Source organism: Rutidosis leptorrhynchoides, chromosome 6 (assembly GCF_046630445.1).
Source record: "Rutidosis leptorrhynchoides isolate AG116_Rl617_1_P2 chromosome 6, CSIRO_AGI_Rlap_v1, whole genome shotgun sequence".
Classification (NCBI taxonomy): domain Eukaryota; kingdom Viridiplantae; phylum Streptophyta; class Magnoliopsida; order Asterales; family Asteraceae; genus Rutidosis; species Rutidosis leptorrhynchoides.
The window spans coordinates 437,539,509-437,558,991 of NC_092338.1; the positions used below are offsets into that span (position 1 = coordinate 437,539,509).

Here is a 19,483-nt window from a genome sequence, read left to right on the forward strand (position 1 = left end):
GGTTCACAAGAATATTTACCTGTTGTTCCCGATCATTTGAAACCTGTTATTGGTACTTTATTTCAATCGTATGATGCATGTCAGTTGTTTTATGAGTCCTATGGCGAGGATGGTGGATTTGATACTAAAAGATCTCGCAAAATAGAAATGCAGCTGGGATTGTTATTTACAAGGTTTTTTGTTGTAATAGATCCGGTACTTCTAGGCATCTCGCCTATGATTCTCTTGTAGATTTTAATCTACCTATTGTTAAAGATTCAGTTGAAGGTGGTGTAGAAGGTGATGTTGAAGGTGACTCAGAAGTTGATGTTGATGGTAATGGTGAATCTAATGTTGAACTTTCTAAAGCTGATAAAAGGAAGAAAAGAAAGAAGGAAAAAAAAACCTCTTATTCGTAAAGTTTTCACAATCAAGTCTGGTTGTTCTGCATCTCTTAGATGTAAGTTAGTTGGTGATAAGGTGATGATTTGTAAGTTCTATGAAGGTCACAATCATAAGTTAGTTTCTGTAGGCAATAGACAGCAAATGAAGATAAACAGAAGGATTGGTTTAGACGACACGCAAATGTTGTTTGATTTAAATACTAAATCTAATGTTGGTGCTACTACAGCTTATAACATTATCTTAGATCTTAATGGTGGTTTTAGTCTGGTTGGTCCTTCTTCTGTTGATTTTCAAAACTTTAGGCGTGACATGAATCGGTATGTAGGTGAAAGTGATGCACACATTTTTATAGAGAATCTTCTTCGGAAGCAAGAAGTTCTACCAAACTTCACTTGCGAGTATAAATGTGGTAATGATGGTACTTTACTTGGAGTATTCTGGTCTGATTATGTCTCTAAAGTTAATTATCAAGAGTTTGGTGATATCGTGTCCTTTGATGCAACTTACAAGACAAACAAGTAAGTCTTTACTTTTGTTTTTATTAATTTATTCTGTTAACATTCAATGTGTGTAATATTATTATTAATTATGTTAAATTGTATGTTAGGTACAAGATGGTGTTTGTCCCTCTTACTGGAATTGATAATCATAAGAAACTTGTGTGTTTTGGTGCTGCTCTACTTACTGGTGAAAGTATTGAATCGTTTAACTGGTTTCTAGACTGTTTCTTGAAAACTTTTGGGAATGAACCTTCATTAGTTGTCACCGATCATGATCCTGCAATGAAAGAGGCTATTGATTTGAAATTTAAACATGCAAAACACCGATTGTGCATGTGGCATATAAGTTCCAAGCTGCGTGATAAGGTTTTATGTTTTAACTTTTTGTTTTCTTACTTGCCTTTTTTTCAACTTTTTTATGTTAGTTTTATATTTTTTAGGTTGGCCACGAATTGTATGATACTCCTAATTATAGGGATCGTATGAATTTAATTTTCTGGAATCAGCAACAAACACCTGAAAAGTTTGAGACTCGTTGGAAATCATTGATTGATGACTATAAATTACATGAAGTTAGATGATTCAATGACATGTACAAAATTAAAGAAATGTGGGTGCTATGCTTCTTCATGGATACCCCTATGAATGCTTTGATGAGAACTTCTTCACTTTCAGAGAGTGAGAATGCATTTTTCAGTAAATGCAAGAACAGATGTTCTACTTTAGTTGATTTTTATTCAAGGTTTGAGGCGGCAATGGAAAGGCAAAGACATACTAATCGTCTTCTTGAATATGAAATGGAGAACAAATTGGTTAAATTTGCAACAACTCGGCGCATTGAGAAACATGCTAGGGATATATATACCCCTAGTGTTTTTTTACTTGTTCAAGATGAAATCTGCAGATCTTCCTCTTCATGCTATCAAACAAATTCTAGAGTTGAAGGAGATAAGCTAATTTGTGTAATTCAAGAAAAGTTTCCTGAACCACGTCCTAAGTGGGATTACCATGTAAGTATACAATATTTTCAACTTTTTATGTTTGTTTTAATATAATTATTTGTGATGCATGTTTTGCTGTTTAAATTATTTTTAAATGTTTGCATTCCAATTTTTGTTTTCCAGGTTGAATTTAATGAGAAGACATTTGAATGTGATTGCTCGTGTTTGTTGTTTGTACGTGAAGGACGTTTGTGTCATCATGTTTTCGTTGTTTATTATATAAATGAAGTTCATGCTATTCCTGATCGATATATTCTGAAGAGATGGTTAAAGGGAGCATCTGAAGTATTCAATTCCATAGCTTCTGAGTTAAATCTGTTTGTTGCATCTTATAGGGTTAAGAAAGAGCTGCTCAATAAATTTAGAAAAGCACTTTTTTCTTGAAGGATGATACTGAAAAACTTGAGCTGTTAAGAGACAAGTTTGATGTGTTTATTAGTGAATTTTTTAATCCGGATGATGATACAGCGCCTTCTAGATTTGCTGCAATTGAGCAGTTGTATGGTTTCCCTAGGCATGCTCTTGCTAATGTTCATGGTCCAAAGGGCGTGCGTAACAAATGTGAGAGAAGTAACAAAGGTGAGAGTAGTAACAAGAGATACTTACCTGCTGTTGAGAGAAATGGTAAGAAGCAGAGGGCATGCAAAAAATGTGGTATTCTTGGTCATAATAAGAGAAGTTGTGACAAAAGAAATGCTAGTAAACAAAAGATGAAGCTTGTTGATGAAGATGATGAAGACTATGACTCGATGGATGAACAACATGAAGAAGTTGGTGAATCTCAAGATTGATTGTTTATTGTTTTTTTATCCTTAATTTTTACATGTTTAGACTGCGTGTTATTAAAGATCTTACCATTACTTACATTGAATGTTTTAAGTTTTTCAGACTCAAATGTGTTTATGTTTTAGATCGAGTATTATTGCATCTCATATGTTTACTTATACCAACAGTTATTATGTCATCATGCTTAATACTTAATGTTCAATTCATGCTTAAAACATAATATGCAATGTATGTAATGTTAGTATGTATTAAGTTTACTTAATACATAATATTCAATGTATGTAATGTTAGTATGTATTAAGTTTACTTAATACATAATATTCAATGTATGTAATGTTATTATGTATTAAGTTTACTTAGTACATAATATTCAATGCATGTAATGTTACTTAGCCTTGGACTTTTTAATCAATATGGTAGTTAGCTTCATCTTATTTAACATCAAATGTGTATACTGTATGCATCAATTAGTGTAATTCAGTCAACGATTACAAAATCGCTAAGTAGAAAACGATTAATGTATATAATAACCAACTGGTGCAATTTACTTTACATATAACAAAGCGTGTAACTAGTAAAATATTAATGTGAACCATATTAACTAAGTAACATCAACATAATATCTTATAATACGCAGGTTAAACGATTTACAAAATACTGTTAATACATCATGCTAAATGATTCACACAATACTGTTAACACAGAATTCAAAATATAAATTGTTTTACATACTATTGATGAAATAGAATACATTCTGTTTTCTCTTATGCCATTTATCAATCTTGTTCAGTGCTTGTGCCTTCGCCTAGTCCACAGTCTGCTTCTTGATTTTATCACTTGTTGTTTCTTCATATCTCTTCATTTTCTGCAAAAACTCTGATTTTAGTTCATTCAAATCGTGTGTCAAAATCTTAAGTGCATAATGCGATCTCAGGCTCGTAAGCTACTTTTTCTGAAAATTTGATTCATCCACTAATCCACAATACCACTTCTCTTCTCCTCTGTAGCATTCCATGTGTCTCATAGCAAAAATACCACAGTCAATTTGATTGTCTTTAGTCATCCATTTCGTTTCCTTTAACACAACTTCTTTACCGAAAAATCTTTTGTAGTACATACTTCCAACCTTTTTTAAATAATTCGTGAAGTAAAGCACCTATAAGTTGTACAAATCAATATATTAAATCGTTGTAATAATAAAAATTGATTAAAATTTTTGTTATAATAAGAAAGTTTATTTACTTTTAATATCATTCAGCATATGTAATATTATTTAAAAATTCTACATACCACATTTTCTGGAACGTTTCCATACTGGTCCTTGAATTGAAGGTCAGCTTTTACATTATCGATAAGTTCAGTCTTTCCGTTCTTCATGTTGAATACTATAATATAGTAATGATCTTCAACACATATCGAAAAGAAGACCTGCAATATTGAAATGTCCCGTTCATATTGATTATAAACGTTCCATATAGATTGATTTCGTTGCGAGGTATTGACCTCTATATGAGACATTTTTCAAAGACTGCATTCATTTTTAAAACAACCATAACCTTTATTTTATCAATAAAGGTTTTAAAAGCATTACGTAGATTATCAAATAATGATAATCTAAAATATATTGTTTACACATGACCATTACATAATAGTTTACAATAGAAATATATTACATCGACATATGTTTCTTGAATGTAGTTTTTACACAATATCATACAAACATGGACTCCAAATCTTGTCCTTATTTTAGTATGCAACAGCGGAAGCTCTTAGTATTCACCTGAGAATAAACATGCTTTAAACGTCAACAAAAATGTTGGTGAGTTATAGGTTTAACCTATATATATATCAAATCGTAACAATAGACCACAAGATTTCATATTTCAATACACATCCCATACATAGAGATAAAAATCATTCATATGACCGGGTAACCGACATTAACAAGATGCATATATAAGAATATCCCCATCATTCCGGGACACCCTTCGGATATGATATAAATTTCGAAGTACTAAAGCATCCGGTACTTTGGATGGGGTTTGTTAGGCCCAATAGATCTATCTTTAGGATTCACGTCAATTAGGGTGTCTGTTCCCTAATTCTTAGATTACCAGACTTAATAAAAAGGGGCATTTTCGATTTCGATAATTCAACCATAGAATGTAGTTTCACGTACTTGTGTCTATTTTGTAAATCATTTATAAAACCTGCATGTATTCTCATTCCAAAAATATTAGATTTTAAAAGTGGGACTATAACTCACTTTCACAGATATTTCCTTTCTCGGAAATAAGACTTGGCCACGGATCGAATCACGAACCTATACAAATATTTACATATATATCAAAGTATGATCAAAATATAATTACAACCATTTTTATTATGTTTTAAAGATTTGAGTGTATTAAGTCAGCTGTCCTCGTTAATAACCTACAACTAGTTATCCACAGTTAGATGTACAGAAATAAATCGATATATATTATCTTGAATCAATCCACGACCCAGTGTATATATGTCTCAGGCTAGATCACAACTCAAAGTATATATATTTTTGGAATCAACCTCAACCCTGTATAGCTAACTCCAACATTACTGCATATAGAGTGTCTATGGTTGTTCCAAATAATATATATACATGGGTCGATATGATATGTCAAAACATTTGCATACGTGTCTATGGTATCCCTATAACACCCCGCCAAAATACCATCTGACGGCGTGTTAATTCCGGTCCCACAGTTAACAGTTATGCCCTCTATATGAGACGTTTAAAGCAATCGCATATAATTTTATTTAAATTATTAACTTTCAAAAACAAAAGTCAGAAATCCCAAAATAGAAACACTGTTGTGATCGTAACCACATGCCAATAGTATTTAAACAGTATAAAAGTTTTAAATGCGAAAGTAAATAATGTTCTTTAAAATCAAATGCTGACTCCACGGCCAGACATGAAGCAAACACAGCGAAAGCATACCTCTTAAGGACCTGAGAATAACAACACGCAAAAACAGGTCAACAAATAATGTTGGTGAATCTACAGGTTTAAAATAATGTAACATTATCTACAAAATAGTTATCAGAAAAATAGTTTAGTTTCATTGACCACGAGATTCTATAGCTTGCATAAACCGAGCACCTGAATACTAGCATTAACCCGAGTATAGAAACCACTACACCCGACCTTACCTCATAAAATGTTATACACTTGTTCAAATGTATTTAATGTTCAAAGTAAATGCACCACTACTTTTATAGTGGGTGAGGTTGTCAACCTAACGGATCCGTCCATCTAAATTGTGCTTACATCGATGGTATTAAAAGTATTCAAGCTAGAGGCTTTTTGAACAAACTCAATATGCATATGTGTAGTACTCATATCAATATAAAAGTAATTGAAAATGTAAATATAACAGCGTGTATTCTCATCCCTGAAACACAAGTAAAAAGCGGGACTGTAGACTCACCTTTGAATAAGCTCGGAATGAAAAGTGAACAATTAACTTGTACGGTTTAGACCCGAGTAATGTAACCTAAGTATACGTATGTAGGTTGGTCAATATATGTATCTTATATAAGTGTGGTTTCATAGCATACGTTGTCTTATTGCTCGACTCGACGCGATTTAAAGTAAAAGTCAACTATATCATGCAAGTCAAACAAAGTCAACCGAAGTCAAACCGAAAGTCAAACTTGGTCAATGTGGTCAACTAAAGTCAACATCAGTAAGTTCATGTCAAATATTGGTCAATAAGTCAAACCTAAGTCAAACAATATGTTTTAGGTCATGAATAATCATTTTCACAATTTCAGTTTATCGTTATGCACAAAATTTATGAACACGTAGCATACTTAGCACATTATCCCATAGTAAAAAATTCATGTAAATATGAAAAACTCCAGATCATAATTAGACTCAAAATTAATTCCAAAAAGTCTAGCCAGGGACTCATACGACAATTAAAAGTCAGGAATCAGAAGGAATACATTTGGGGTTTGTCCAGTCAGTTTCTGACCGCGCACTGATTTCATTTCGGCTATAACTGGAGTTAGGAACATGAAATTGATACAAGACCAGTGGCCATAGTTCAAGGACAAATTAAAGTAACACATATAAAAAATCTAGCCACTTTTGTTTAGCCAATTTGTACAGTTTATTCATGCAATTTGATCATCCAGTTTTCAACTCAAATCAGAATTCACATAAAGTATGGCTCTATTGTGCCCAATGCATAAGGTTTCAGAGATTGACATAAACTAACAATAAGTCACATATAATATTAAGTTTCATTTTACAGAAGCATACATGCTCAATCAATATACAAAATTCACAAAGTACAAAACCGTGTTCAATTTACAGATTCGATTCCCATTTCGTTAGTCACATTCGCATACGATTATCCGAAGATCTAGATACAATTAGCCTATGATATCTACATGAAAGATGAAGTAATTTTTGTCTACTTTTCAAATATACAAAGCTTAAATCACATAAGTTAACACATTTTATCATACAAGGTTATTTTCATGCAAGTGCTGTATAAAACTACATTTACACTAATTCTAGTATATCTCGGGCTATACATAAGCAAACGACATGATATCCTAGTCTAACTTGAGTGTTTTTAAATTATCTTTCCAGTGGTATAGGTCTCACATTCCAATTCGTTTTCTATCAATACCAGATTTCTGATCAAGCAACAAAAACACAACGATAATTCAAATCGACATAACTTAATCATACGGAAACGAAATCAAGCGAATCCAAAGCCTAAACTCAATAGTTTTTCGCAAGGAATCTGATTATAACATAATAATTAATATTTGAAAAACTTAATTTTTCTGATCAAACAAATACAAATTCATTTTTAAACCCTAGCGCATCAAACAATCAAAATAACGATTACAATTAACACGTACGCGTATGGACTTGAGCAATTGACAACATAACTATGAAACTTTATAAAAATCAGATTTTTAAGAATTAGGGTTCATGCAATTATACCTTTGATCGCTAAATTAAATACACCAACGTGTAGAGGAGATCGAGAATTACAACTTTCGTGTTCAAGGTTTAATCTAAAAAATTGAAAATTGATGGTTATGGTGGTGGTGATGATGTCGACAATGGAGGGAGCCAGGGAGGGAGATGACTGCGTAATTTTTCTTGTGAGGGGATTATGATTACTGCGTAATTTTTCTTGTGAGGGGATTATGATTAAATTAGGTTTAACACAAGCCTTAAATAACTAGCCCTAATTATCCTAAATTGCACATAAGTCCTCCAAGTAGTAAAAATTAAACATAAAAGGGGGAGGGGAGGGGGTTCGGCTGAATGGGGCCCACCATGGGTTCCCGGGCTCTCCTTTTGTAATCCAGTGTATTCGTGGTCCGTTTTAAGTGTCGTTTTGTCGTACCGAAGGCCCGGAACGCTAATCCGATCGTTAAACGCAACCAATCGCTTAATTTATTAAAATCCCAATAAATTAAATATTTTAAAAAGTTAATAATTAATTATATTAATTATTAAAATAAACCCGAGCGTTTCGCTGATCAAAAAGCTATTATCAAAATCGTATCGTTTTTATCGTATTTCATTATCCGAAATATTTATTTGAATTAATATCAACCCATATCAATTATTAAAACCCTCCAAAGGTCAAGTACGCATTTAATACACGTAAACACATAAAAGTTATTTAATCGCCGTTAAATAAACTAACGGAAGGTTAACGAAAGTAACGGAAAATCAGGGTTGTTACATTACCCACCTGTTATTGAAAATTTCGTCCTGAAATTTTAGTGATCGTCCACTGAAGTGGTTTCCTCGGGAAACAATTGCGGATACTTCAGCCTCATCTGGTCTTCACGCTCCCACGTGAACTCTGGTCCTCTTCTCGCGTTCCACCGAACTTTAACGATAGAAATTCTGCTTTGCTTCAACTATTTGACCTCACGGCCTAAGATTTCAACAGGTTCCTCGATGAAATGAAGTTTGTCGTCGATACGTAGTTCCTCTAAAGGAATAATCAAATTATCATCGGCTAGGCACTTCTTTAGATTGGATACATGGAAAATGTCATGAATACCACTGAGTGCTTGTGGTAGTTCCAATCTGTAAGCTACTGGTCCAACTCTTTCAATTATCTCAAACGGTCCAACATAGCGAGGACTCAGTTTACCTCGTTTCCCAAATCGTACAACACCCTTCCAAGGTGATACTTTAAGCATTACTTTGTCTCCAACTTGGAATTCTATGTCCTTTCGTCTAACATCGACATAACTCTTTTGTCGACTTCGAGCCGTTCTCAATCGTTCCTGAATCTGTAGAACTTTCTCAGTTGTCTCCTAAATAATCTCAGGACCTGTCAACTGACTATCTCCCAACTCGCTCCAATAAACGGGAGATCTATACTTCCTTCCATACAATGCTTCAAATGGTGCAGCTTTAATGCTCGCATGGTAACTGTTATTGTATGAGAACTCTGCTAGTGGTAAATACTTATCCCATCCGTTTCCGAAATCAATGACACACACTCTCAACATGTCCTCAAAAGTCTGAATAGTTCGTTCGCTCTGGCCATCCTTCTGGGGGTGATATGCTGTACTCATATCTAAACGAGTCCCCATTGCTTTCTGCAACGATTGCCAAAACCTGGAAGTAAATCTGCTGTCGCGGTCAAATATAATAGATATAGGCACTCCATGCCTAGAGACGACCTCCTTATAAGATGTACAAGTAAAACACTAATTGCTACTGTAAAAATGACTTTGCTACAGTAAAACACTATTTGCTACAGTAAAACACTATTTACTACAGTGAAATCGTATTTTGCTACAGTGATACTCGTAGAATTAGGAAGTTTTGACGTAATCGTTGGCATGGACTGGATGTCCAAAACAAGAGCGAAAGTTGTTGGCGCTGAGAAAGCGATCCGCATCCCTCGAAAGGATGAAACGTCATTAACGATTTATGGGGAGAAGAGCAACTCGAAACTGAACCTTATCAGCTGTATGAAGGCTCAGAAACTTATAAGAAAAGGTTGTTATGCTATTCTGGCACACGTAAAGAAGATCGATACGGAAGAAAGAAGCATTGATGACATGCCGGTTGTAAGAGAATATCCCGGAGTATTTCCAGAAGAATTACCGGGGCTACCTCCACATAAATGTGTAGAATTCCAGATTGATCTCATACCAGGAGCTGCACCTGCAGCCCGATCTCCATATAGACTTGCACCTTCAGAAATGCAAGAATTACAAGACCAGTTGCAAGAATTATCGGACCGTGGATTTATTCATCCCAGCTTTTCACCTTGGGGTGCTCCTATTCTGTTCGTCAAGAAGAAGGATGGATCTATGAGAATGTGCATAGATTACCGAGAATTAAACAAATTAACGATCAAGAATCGGTACCCATTACCGAGGATTGATGATTTGTTTGATCAATTGCAAGGATCAAGTGTTTATTCCAAGATTGATCTACGCTCCGGATATCATCAGCTGAGAGTGAAGGAAGAAGATGTTCCTAAAACCGCGTTCAGAACCCGTTACGGTCACTATGAGTTTCTAGTCATGCCTTTTGGATTGACTAATGCTCCAGCAGTATTCATGGATCTAATGAATCGCATCTGTAGACCGTATTTAGACAAATTTGTCATTGTTTTTATCGACGACATATTGATTTACTCGAAGAACAAGGAAGAACATGAGCAACACTTAAGACTGGTACTGGAGGTACTCAAGAAAGAAGAATTGTACGCAAAATTTTCGAAGTGTGATTTTTGGTTACAAGAAGTACAATTTTTGGGCCATGTTGTCAGTAAACATGGAATTAAAGTTGACCCTGCCAAGATCGAAGCCATTAGTAAATGGGAAACACCGAAGACTCTAACACAAATCCGCAATTCTTAGGTCTTGCTGGTTACTACCGAAGATTCATTCAAGATTTCTCTAGAATCGCCAAACCCTTAACTGCATTAACTCAAAAGGGAAAGAAGTATGATTGGTCCACGGAACAGGAATCCTCATTCCAGTTATTAAAGAAGAAGTTAACGTCTGCACCCATTTTGTCATTACCGGAAGGAAATGATTATTTCGTGATCTATTGCGACGCTTTGCGCCAAGGTTTAGGATGTGTATTAATGCAACGCACCAAAGTTATCTCATATGGCTCACGACAACTAAAAATTCATGAAAAGAACTATACGACGCACAATTTGGAACTTGGAGCAGTAATTTTTGCACTCAAAATATGGAGACACTATCTATATGGCACCAAGTGTACAATGTACACTGACCATAAGAGTCTTCAGCATATTTTTGATCAAAAACAACTCAATATGAGGCAACGTCACTGGGTAGAGTTGTTAAACGATTACAATTGTGAAATCCGTTACCACCCCGGAAAGGCTAATGTTGTAACTGATGCCCTAAGTCGGAAAGAAAGATTAAAACCTCTTAGGGTCCGACCTTTGAATATTACAATTCGTACTGATCTCACAAAGCAAATTCAAGCAGCACAGTTAGAGGCTTTAAAAGAAGAAATTGAAAAAGGTGAAATGAGCAGAGGGTTAGAAAAACAGCTTGAAGTAAAAGCCGATGGAACCCTGTATTTTTCTGGTAGGATATGGGTACCAAAACATGGTAACCTAAGGCAACTAGTACTGGATGAAGCACACAAAACGAGGTACTCAATTCACCCAGGAAATGAGAAAATGTACCACGATCTCAAGAAGTTTTATTGGTGGCCTAATATGAAGACAGAAATTGCTACTTATGTAAGCAAATGTTTGACATGTGCAAAGGTCAAAGCTGAGCACTAAAAGCCGTCAGGATTACTGAACAACCAGAAATTCCGCAGTGGAAATGGGAAAGAATAACCATGGATTTCATTGCGAAATTGCCAAGGATTGCAAATAGTCATGATACTATTTGGGTGATAGTTGATCGTCTAACTAAATCAGCTCACTTTCTACCAATAAAGGAGACAGACAGTATGGAGAAATTAGCACGCCTATATTTGAAGGAAGTAGTTTCCAGGCATGGTGTACCCATCTCCATCATATCTGATCGCGACACCCGATTCACATCACGTTTTTGGCAGTCATTACAAAAAGCATTGGGAACTCGATTAGATATGAGCATCGCTTATCACCCACAGACAGATGGTCAAAGTGAAAGAACAATACAAACATTGGAAGACATGTTACGGGCATGCGTGATTGACTTTGGAACCAGTTGGGATCAACACTTACCGTTGGCAGAATTTTCATACAATAACAGCTATCATACGAGCATCAACGCAGCGCCATTTGAAGCACATTACGGTAGAAAGTGCAGATCTCCTATCTGTTGGAGTGAAGTAGGAGAAAGACAACTTACTGGACCAGAAATTATTCATGAAACCACCGACAAGATCATTCAAATACAACAGCGATTGAAAACGGCCATGAGTCTCCAAAAGAGTTATGCTGATGTAAGAAGAAAACCGCTAGAATTTCAAGTGGGCGACAAAGTCATGTTAAAAGTATCACCCTGGAAAGGCATTGTACGATTCGATAAATGAGGAAAGCTAAGTCCTAGGTATGTAGGACCCTTTGAAATCACCGAAAGAATTGGAGCAGTTACTTATCGATTAAAGCTACCACAAGAACTTAGTAGTGTTCATGACATATTTCACGTGTCAAATTTAAAGAAATGTTTAGCTGAAGAGGATGTCGTAATTCCTCTTGACGAAATACGAATCAATGATAAACTCCATTTTATCGAAGAACCTGTTGAAATCATGGACCGTGAGGTCAAACAATTAAAACAAAGCAAAATACCGATAGTTAGGGTTCGTTGGAACGCAAGACGCGGACCTGAGTTTACTTGGGAACGTGAAGATCAAATGAAGCAAAAGTATCCACATTTGTTCACTGATATCGCTCATGAAACAGGTACTACTCAAAATTTCGGGATGAAATTTTCTTTAACGGGGAGGTTATGTGATGACCCGAAAAATTTCGACTAATTTAAACCAATTCTCTATATGATTTAATATTATATAAATATATAATATATATATATATATATATATATATATATATATATATATATATATATATATATATATATATATATATATATATTATAAGATGTACAAGTAAAACACTAATTGCTACTGTAAAAACGACTTTGCTACAGTAAAACACTATTTGCTACATTAAAACACTATTTGCTACAGTGAAACCGTATTTTGCTACAGTGCTACAGTGATTTGCTACAGTAACACACTATTTGCTACAGTAAACACTATTGCTACAGTACACTATTTGCTACAGTAAACACTATTTGCTACAGTACACTATTTGATGTCGACGAACTAGAAAACAAGCAGAAATGAGCTGTTCAGCCTAGCCATGCGATCGCATGGCAAAAGCACTGAAAACCCATGCAATCGCATGGGGACCAAAACACTATTTGCTACAGTAAATATTATGTCGACGAACTAGCAAACAAAACACCATGCGATCGCATGGCAAAAGCACTGAAAACCCATGCGATCGCATGGGGACCAAAATCAGGAAACATGCCTATAAAAGGCCAGTTTACTCGACGAATTATATACACTTTTTTCTTCTTCTGTAATTAAATTTTATATTTATAATTATAATTATAATTTTAATTTTAAGTATAATAATAATAAAGTATATTCGAGGGTATTTTTAATTCGGGTTTCAAACCGCTTTAAGCTAAGGAAATATTGGGTATTGTTCGGGGTATTGTTCTTGAATCCAAGGCCAACCATACAGTCATCTACCATCATTACGTCTACGCAATTTGCCTACAATATTGAGTCTCAATATTGAACTGTGAGTTTATAGTCTCCCTTTTTAAATACTTTAAATATTTTTGGGCTGAGAATACATGCAATTTATTTTAAACGCAATAAGACACAAGTACATACTAAATTTTACACTGAGTTAAACTGAAAATCCCTTAGCTTTGGTAACTAGTAGCTGCCAGTACATAGGATATGGACTGGTGGGCGCGAATAATTGTATATGGATCCATAGGGCTTGACATCCCCGTCCGAGCTAGAGCACTAGCCTTTTAACGGACGTATGTTATTTGAGTTTATGACACGTTGGTTTGCGTATATTAAAACGAATAGGGTAATTTTCATTATAGCGTTAAGTTTAGTTACCAGGGTGCTCTGTTACGTAGAATCTATTGATAAACTTTTGATGAAATCTTGTGGTCTATCTTTATATATATTTATGACTCGAGCAATTAAACCTATAACTCACCATCATTCGTGTTGACCTTCTTAGCATGTTTTATTCTCAGGTCCTTAGAGTGCTTCCGCTGTGATGTGCTTGTTGCCTGCATGGAGTCTCTCATGCTTTGTACGAAGTTTATTGCATTCAAAATAAAACTGCGTTGTGTAATAAATAATTGGACTGTGATGTCAACCTGTAAATTAAAGACTTATGTATTTTGGGGTTTTGCTTATACCTAAGCACTCGCCCACATGTTTATAACTTTCTATGTTTAGAAAGTCACTTATTTTAAGGAATGCAATATTTTATCAAAACGTATCATATAGAGGTCAAAACCTCACTGTGGAATCAATGATTAACGTGCCGCGTCAATAGCGATTTTGACGGGTCGTTACACATAAGTAGCATTGTCAGCTTTCAAATTTGACCACCAATAAAACGCCTTCAAATCTTGGTACATCTTATCTGATCCCGGATGAATTGAGTATCTCGACTTGTGTGCTTCCTCCAACACTAGTTCTCTCAATCCACCAAACTTTGGTACCCAAATTCAGTTAGCAAAGTACCGTGTTCCGTCCTCCTTGATGTCAAACTTCTTATCCATCCCTTTGAGAAATTCAACATCAACATTTTCCTATTTCATGGCTTCTTGTTGTGCTTCGCAGATTTGTGATGTGAGATTCGTACGGACGACTATGTTAAGCGCTTTAACCCTAAGAGGTCTCTCTCGCTCCTTTCTGCTGAAGGCGTCTGCCACAACATTCGCCTTGCCCGGATGGTATTGAAGTTCGCAGTTATAATCATTAAGAAGTTCCATCCAACGTCGCTGTCTCATGTTGAGCTGCGTCTGATCGAATATGTGCTGTAAACTCTTATGGTCAGTGAAGATAGTGAACTTGGTTCCAAACAGGTAGTGTCTCCACATTTTAAGTGCAAAGACAACAGCTCCTAACTCAAGGTCATGCGTAGTGTAGTTCTGCTCGTGAATCTTTAACTGACGCGATCCATAAGCAATAACCTTGTTTCATTGCATAAGCACGCAACCCATTCCTTGATGTGAGGCATCACAATAAACAACAAAATCTTCACTTCCCTCGGGTAGAGACAATACTGGTGCAGTTGTTAACTTCTCTTTCAACAACTGAAATGATGTCTCTTGCGGTTATGACCACTCAAACTTCTTGCCCTTATGAGTCAATGCGGTTAAAGGTCGGGCGATCTTAGAGAATCCTTCAATGAATCTCCGGTAGTAACCATCTAGACCCAAAAATTGCCTAATCTGCGTTGGCGTCTTTGGAGTTTCCCAATTCTTAACCGACTCAATCTTTGCTGGATCGAACTGTATTCCATTGGCCCCTACAACATGGCCAAGAAATTGTACTTCTGGTAACCAAAAGTCACACTTAAAAAACTTTGCATACAACTGCTCTTCTCTAAGCATAGTCAATATCGAACATAGATACTGCTCGTGCTCTTCTCTGTTCTTGGAGTACACCAATATATCATCAATGAACACAATGACGAATTTATCTAGGTATGGTTTACACACACGGTTCATGAGGTCCATGAACACTGCTGGTGCATTCATCAAACCAAATGACATCACTGTAAACTCATAATGCCCATAACTTGTTCTAAACGCTGTCTTAGGGACATCAGCTTCTTTGACTCTCAATTGATGATACCCGAATCTCAAATCAATCTTCGAATAACAGCTGGATCCCTGCAACTGATCAAATAAGTCATCAATCCTCGGTAGCGGATACCAATTCTTGATTGTCAGCTTGTTCAATTCTCTGTAGTCGATACACAACCTGATCGACCCATCCTTCTTCTTAACAAATAGGACCGGAGCTCCCCAAGGCGAAGAACTCGATCGAATAAATCCCTTGTCTAATAACTCTTGCAATTGACTAGACAACTCTTGAAGTTCTGGGGGTGCAAGTCTGTACGGTGCGTGAGCCACCGGTGCCGATCCTGGCACTAAGTCTATCTGAAACTCAATTTCTCGATGCGGTGGGAGACCAGGTAATTCCTCTGGAAAAACATCAAGAAATTCCTTAACTATAGGAACGTCTTCGGGTCTCCTTTCTTCTGGTACAATTTGGCTTACATGAGCCAAGAACGCGATACATCCCTTTCTCACATACTTCTGGACCTTCAAGCAATTAATGAGATGTAATTGTGAGCCATTCTTTTCACCATAAATCATCATAGGTTCACCATCAGCAATAGGAATACAAATAGCCTTTAGGTCACAGACCACCTCGGCTTTGTTATCAGCTAACCAGTCCATTCCAACCACAAGGTCAAAACTTCTCAGTTTAATAGGTATCACATCAATGCTAAAAGGCTTACTTTCTAACGTCAAAGTACAATCACGATAAATCTTATCAGCTCTCATCAAGTTACCATTCCCTAGTTCTATGGGATACACGTTATCTAGGGGAGAAACAGGTTTCTTAACATTGTGACAAATATCCTTTGATATAAAACTTCTATCGGCGCCAGTATCAAACAAAATATAAACAAGAAAACGTACCCGTGACTAGCTTTGGATCATCACGAGCTTCAGTAGAATTGATGTTGAACGCCTTTCCTCGAGCATTCAAATTGTTGTTCTTAGGACAGTCTTTCTTGAAATGACCCGGCTGTCCACAACCATAACAGTTCTTACCACCATTAGCATTGTTCGCGTTGCTTGCAGTGCTGTTGTTGTTGGTGTTGCCGTTGAGGTTAACCTTGCAATCTTTTGACAAATGACCAAACTTCTTACAATGGTCACAATTTAGAACAGAACAATTTCCAGTATGATGCTTGCCACACTTCTGACATTGTGGCTTTTTGCCCTTATACCCGGAGTTAGTTCCTGTGGTTCCAGTGTCGTTACGGTAAGAATCTTGCTTTTTGAACGGCTGTTGATTGAAATTCTTGTCCTGACCACCGTTCCACTTCCGTTCACCATCGTTTGACTTATTCTCATTCACTGTAGTGCCCTTCCCTCTCTGGGCAATCTGATCTAACAGCAAACTAGCCATGTCAATAGCTTCCTGCACATTTGCGGGTTTTGAAGTAGTGACCCCCGCCTTGAATGTTCTCACTCAGACCTTCAATGTACAGTTCTACCTTACGCCTTTCCGGAGTAACCATTTCAGGACACATTAACGCCAACTCAAAGAACCTCTTGTTATAGGCGGTGAGATCGTTGCCTACTAACTTCAGCTCTCGGTACTCGCGTTCCATTTTATTAACCTCGCTCCTCGAACAGTACTCCTCGATCATTCTTTACTTCAGAGTGTCCCAAGGTAGGGCATAAGCCTGATCACGACCCAGGGATTGAGCATAGTTGTTCCACCAGGTGAGCGCATTGTCTGCCAGTGTGCCTGTTGCAAAGCCTACCCTGTCGTTATCATTACAACCACTAATGCGGAAAACCGATTCGAGCTTCTCAAACCACCTAGTGAGACCAACTGGTCCCTCGATTCCGTTGAAAGAATGTGGGTTGCAACTAGTGAACGTTTTGTAAGAACATCCATTACGGCCTTGTGTGCCGTTTCCATTAGTGTTGCTCAAGCCACCACGATCATTACTGTTTCGAGCGTTGTTGAATTCTCTCAGTAGTTCAGCTCTTTCAGCCGCGATTCCTTCGGCGACCATTCTCCTGATTTGGGCAGCGGTTGATTCCTTCGGAGGCATCTTCAACACAGAAAAACACACCAGGTCAGTGTTAAAACAACGCTATATATGAAAATATACTAGCAACGAATGTTGAAGACTAGTAAATAATAGTACGAAAATCTTCGCTAGTGGTGAGAAGTAGTGTATGTAGTGATAGTAGTGTTAGTAGTAGTGGTACTAGTGTTATGTAGTGATAGTAGTAACACTAAGTAGTAACATTAATGGCAATAGTAGTAGTATAACATAACACAAGTATTATGATCATACAAGTTACTAAATACAGAATATTACCGCATGCAATAAAAGATAATAGTTACCAATAGCATAATCCACCATTAATATAAGTATAATCCAAGAGTGATAAACCAAATTCCAATGTAGTAAACCAAACAATAAACATAATTTGCTAATAGCCTGGTTTATAACACCCGGTAAGTCTTATATAATCAATTAAAGAAGGTATGGCGGATGAAAAAGAAGAAGAAAAGAAGCTCATGGTCAACGACCCTTCACTTCCTCTTCTGTCGGGTACGGAAGGCAGGTCCATCATTCCTCGGCCTATTACGTTCTGCCTCTAACGTAGCAACCCTGGCAGTTAAGGCTGCTATCAATCTCGCCATCTCAACGAACCTTGCTTCAGCCTCGTACGTATAAGTATTTATACCTGTGACTCTTTCCTCCATCCTCTCTAGATCATCGGGGTGCGGATATGTCCTAGCAATATCGCTCAAGGCATTAACACGATCAACAATATCCCTGTTACGGTTAGTATGAACCAAATCCAATGCATAAAGGTTCACGGGATGGTTAGGTATTCGATGCGGAGCAGGTTCTGGTGCTGGGGCTGGAGCATTCACCTCAGCCACACTGGAGTCGCTGTCACTGCTTCTTGAATCCTGTGACATCTAACTCATAGTACAAGAACACATACGAAACAGATTAGTCAAGTAAATAACGTTATTCACAAAGTACTCATGTAATGACTAAGTCCCGGTCGTAGTCTAAACTCATCAAGGCATCCTAATGACTAAATCAGACACACTAATGCAAGTCCTAGTTTCCCTATGAACCGTTAGCTCTGATACCAACTATAACACCCCGCCAAAATACCATCTGATGGCGTGTTAATTTCGGTCCCACAGTTAACAGTTACGCCCTCTATATGAGATGTTTAAAGCAATCGCATTTAATTTTATTTAAATTATTAACTTTCAAAAACAAAAGTCAGAAATCCCAAAATAGAAACACTGTTGTGATCATAACCACAAGCCAACCGTAATTAAACAGTATAAAAGTTTTAAATGCGAAAGTAAATAATGTTCTTTAAAATCAAATGCTGACTCCACGGTCAGACATGCAGCAAACACAGCGGAAGCATACCTCTTAAGGACCTGAGAATAACAACACACAAAAATAGGTCAACAAATAATGTTGGTGAATCTACAGGTTTAAAATAATGTAACAGTATCTGAAAAACAGTTATTAGAAAAATAGTTTAGTTTCATTGACCACGAGATTCTATAGCTTGCATAAACCGAGCACCTGAATACTAGCATTAACCCGAGTATAGAAACCACTACACCCGACCTTACCTTATAAAATGTTATACACTTGTTCAAATGTATTTATTGTTCAAAGTAAATGCACCACTGCTTTTATAGTGGGTGAGGTTGTCAACCTAACGGATCCGTCCATCTAAATTGTGCTTACACCGATGGTATTAAAAGTATTCAAGCTAGAGGCTTTTTGAACAAACTCAATATGCATATGTGTAGTACTCATATCAATATAAAAGTAATTGAAAATGTAAATATAACAACGTGTATTCTCATCCCAGAAAAACAAGTAAAAAGCGGGACTGTAG

The 19,483-nt window shown here is 36.5% G+C and overlaps 1 protein-coding gene across 1 annotated transcript; it reads left to right on the plus strand.

Moving 5' to 3' along the window:
- Positions 1–525: 525 nt before the first annotated feature.
- On the plus strand, positions 526–1,465 carry LOC139855301 (protein FAR1-RELATED SEQUENCE 5-like). Its single transcript, XM_071844534.1, has 3 exons — positions 526–902; positions 992–1,250; positions 1,325–1,465. The coding sequence occupies exons 1-3, from the start codon at positions 526–528 to the stop codon at positions 1,463–1,465; spliced, it is 777 nt and encodes a 258-aa protein (XP_071700635.1).
- Positions 1,466–19,483: the final 18,018 nt, after the last annotated feature.